This window comes from Phalaenopsis equestris, unplaced genomic scaffold (assembly GCF_001263595.1).
Source record: "Phalaenopsis equestris unplaced genomic scaffold, ASM126359v1 Scaffold214190, whole genome shotgun sequence".
Taxonomy (NCBI): domain Eukaryota; kingdom Viridiplantae; phylum Streptophyta; class Magnoliopsida; order Asparagales; family Orchidaceae; genus Phalaenopsis; species Phalaenopsis equestris.
The window spans coordinates 73,644-75,634 of NW_018232991.1; the positions used below are offsets into that span (position 1 = coordinate 73,644).

The following is a 1,991-nucleotide window of genomic DNA, read 5'->3' on the forward strand; positions in this document are numbered from 1 at the left end:
ACATTAGTTGAAGTTTTACAGATTGCTTTTTTTGATGAATGGCAAACCCAAAAAATAAGAAAAAAGAAAAAGGGCAACCAAAAGTTAAACAGTGTGAAGGGAGGAACATACTCACTCAGAGACAAAAACAATTATATAGAAACCAAGGAGGCCATGGCTAGTTCTAGAAGGAGGGGTAAATCCATCTCCTTTGGATGATGAACCTTTTGTATTGGAATGGTAGGGGATTGGCACATCCTAAATCCCTTGACATACTTATTTCTTTGAATAGGATGTATAAGTTTTGGTTTGTTGTTGTATTGGAGCCTATGGTGTCCAATTATCCCCATAAAACCCTTAGAAAATTCTCTGGCTTCTCTCATTTTGCTAATCTGAATAATAAAATTTGGGTACTCCATAGAAAGGAAGTAATGTGCCAAATTTTGTGGAATCGTCCACAATTCCTTCACATCAAATTTAACTTTCGCGATTAGAAAGGTCTAACTACATTTGTTTATGCTGGAAGCTCCTCAAGAGCCAAAGTGGAGCTGTGGGAGTGCATTCATACTATCAACAGATCCTGTAATTCTTTATGGCTGGTGGGTGGGGATTTCAACTCCATTTCTGCCTCCTCTGAAAAATTAGGTGGCAACCCACCTGATTCCAAATCTATGAACAACTTTAATGATAATATTATCTTGGCTGGATTATTTGATCTTGGCTTCACTGGGCCTAAGTTTACTTGGAGGAGAGGACCTTTATGGGAAAGATTGGATAGAATCCTTGTTAACACTCTTTAGCTGAATGAATTTTTACATACATCTGTCCAACAGCTTAGCCTGGTAGGTTCTGACCATAAGCCCTTACTTATCACTATTTCTGCATCTCCAATCAAGCACAAATCTAGCTTTAGATATTTCAACATGTGGTCTTCTCACAATGATTTTCTTAATCAAATCTCTTTGGGGTGGAGTGATTGTCACCACTCTAATCCTTTAATTAAGCTATGGATGTTGCAAAAAAAGATTGGCAAAAAATTGTCTAATTGGAACTGGACTGTGGTGGGGGATATTAACTTGAGAGTAAAGGAGGCTGAAAAGGAAGTGAATGATATGGAGACTAGGCTTGAGAACAATCTTGATACTGAGAAGCATTTATTGTTGGCTAATGAAAAGCTGATGAATGTTATTTGTATGTTGGAGGAATTCTATGCTCAAAAGGCTGTTAAGATCATATTTTGTGATAGGGATAGAAACACAAAGTACTTTCATGTTTGCATCAACTATAGGAGGAAATGCAACACCATTCATAAGATTAGAGATCCCTCTGGGCACTGGATTCAATCTAAAGACTTAATTGTAGCTAGTGCTATTCAATATTTTCAAACTCTATTCACTCAACCTCCAGTCACCAGACTTCCAATTCAACAAGATCTATTTGATCATAGTTACACAAGAAACCTGGACTTGGCATCTATGCCTGGGGAATTGGAAATTTGGTCAGCTCTGAACTCAATTGACAGCTCCAAAGTTGCAGGCCCAGATGGATTCTCAGCAGATTTCTACAAGAAAGCTTTGAAGATCATTAAAGGGGATATTATTGAGGCATTACAAAGCTTTTTCAAAGGGATGGATTTGCCTAACTGATTTAAATGCTCTACCATTACCTTTATTCCGAAAAACAGTTCCAAGCTCTTTTGGGACCACTTCAGGCCTATTAGTCTCACTAATGTACTGTCCAAAATTATTAGCAAGGTTATTTCCAATAGATTGCAACTTCCAATAGATTATTTCCAATAGATTGCAACCTCATTTACCTCATCTTATCAGTGAAAACCAATCAGCTTTTGCGCAAGGGAGAAGTATAATGGAGAATGTTCTCTTGGCTCAAGAATTAGTCTTGGATTTTGACAAACAGTGTAGAGGAGGGAATCTTATTTTCAAACTTGACATCCAAAAGGCCTATGATACCATACATTGGAATTTCATTGAGGAGGTTTATTTCCTTGATCC

At 37.4% G+C, this 1,991-nt stretch overlaps 1 protein-coding gene across 1 annotated transcript; it reads left to right on the forward strand.

The window, feature by feature from the left end:
• Positions 1-989: 989 nt before the first annotated feature.
• Positions 990-1,625, forward strand: LOC110037025. The gene has a single exon (XM_020741590.1). It carries the CDS (start codon positions 990-992, stop codon positions 1,623-1,625), a length of 636 nt encoding a protein of 211 aa, XP_020597249.1.
• The last annotated feature ends 366 nt before the right edge of the window (positions 1,626-1,991 follow it).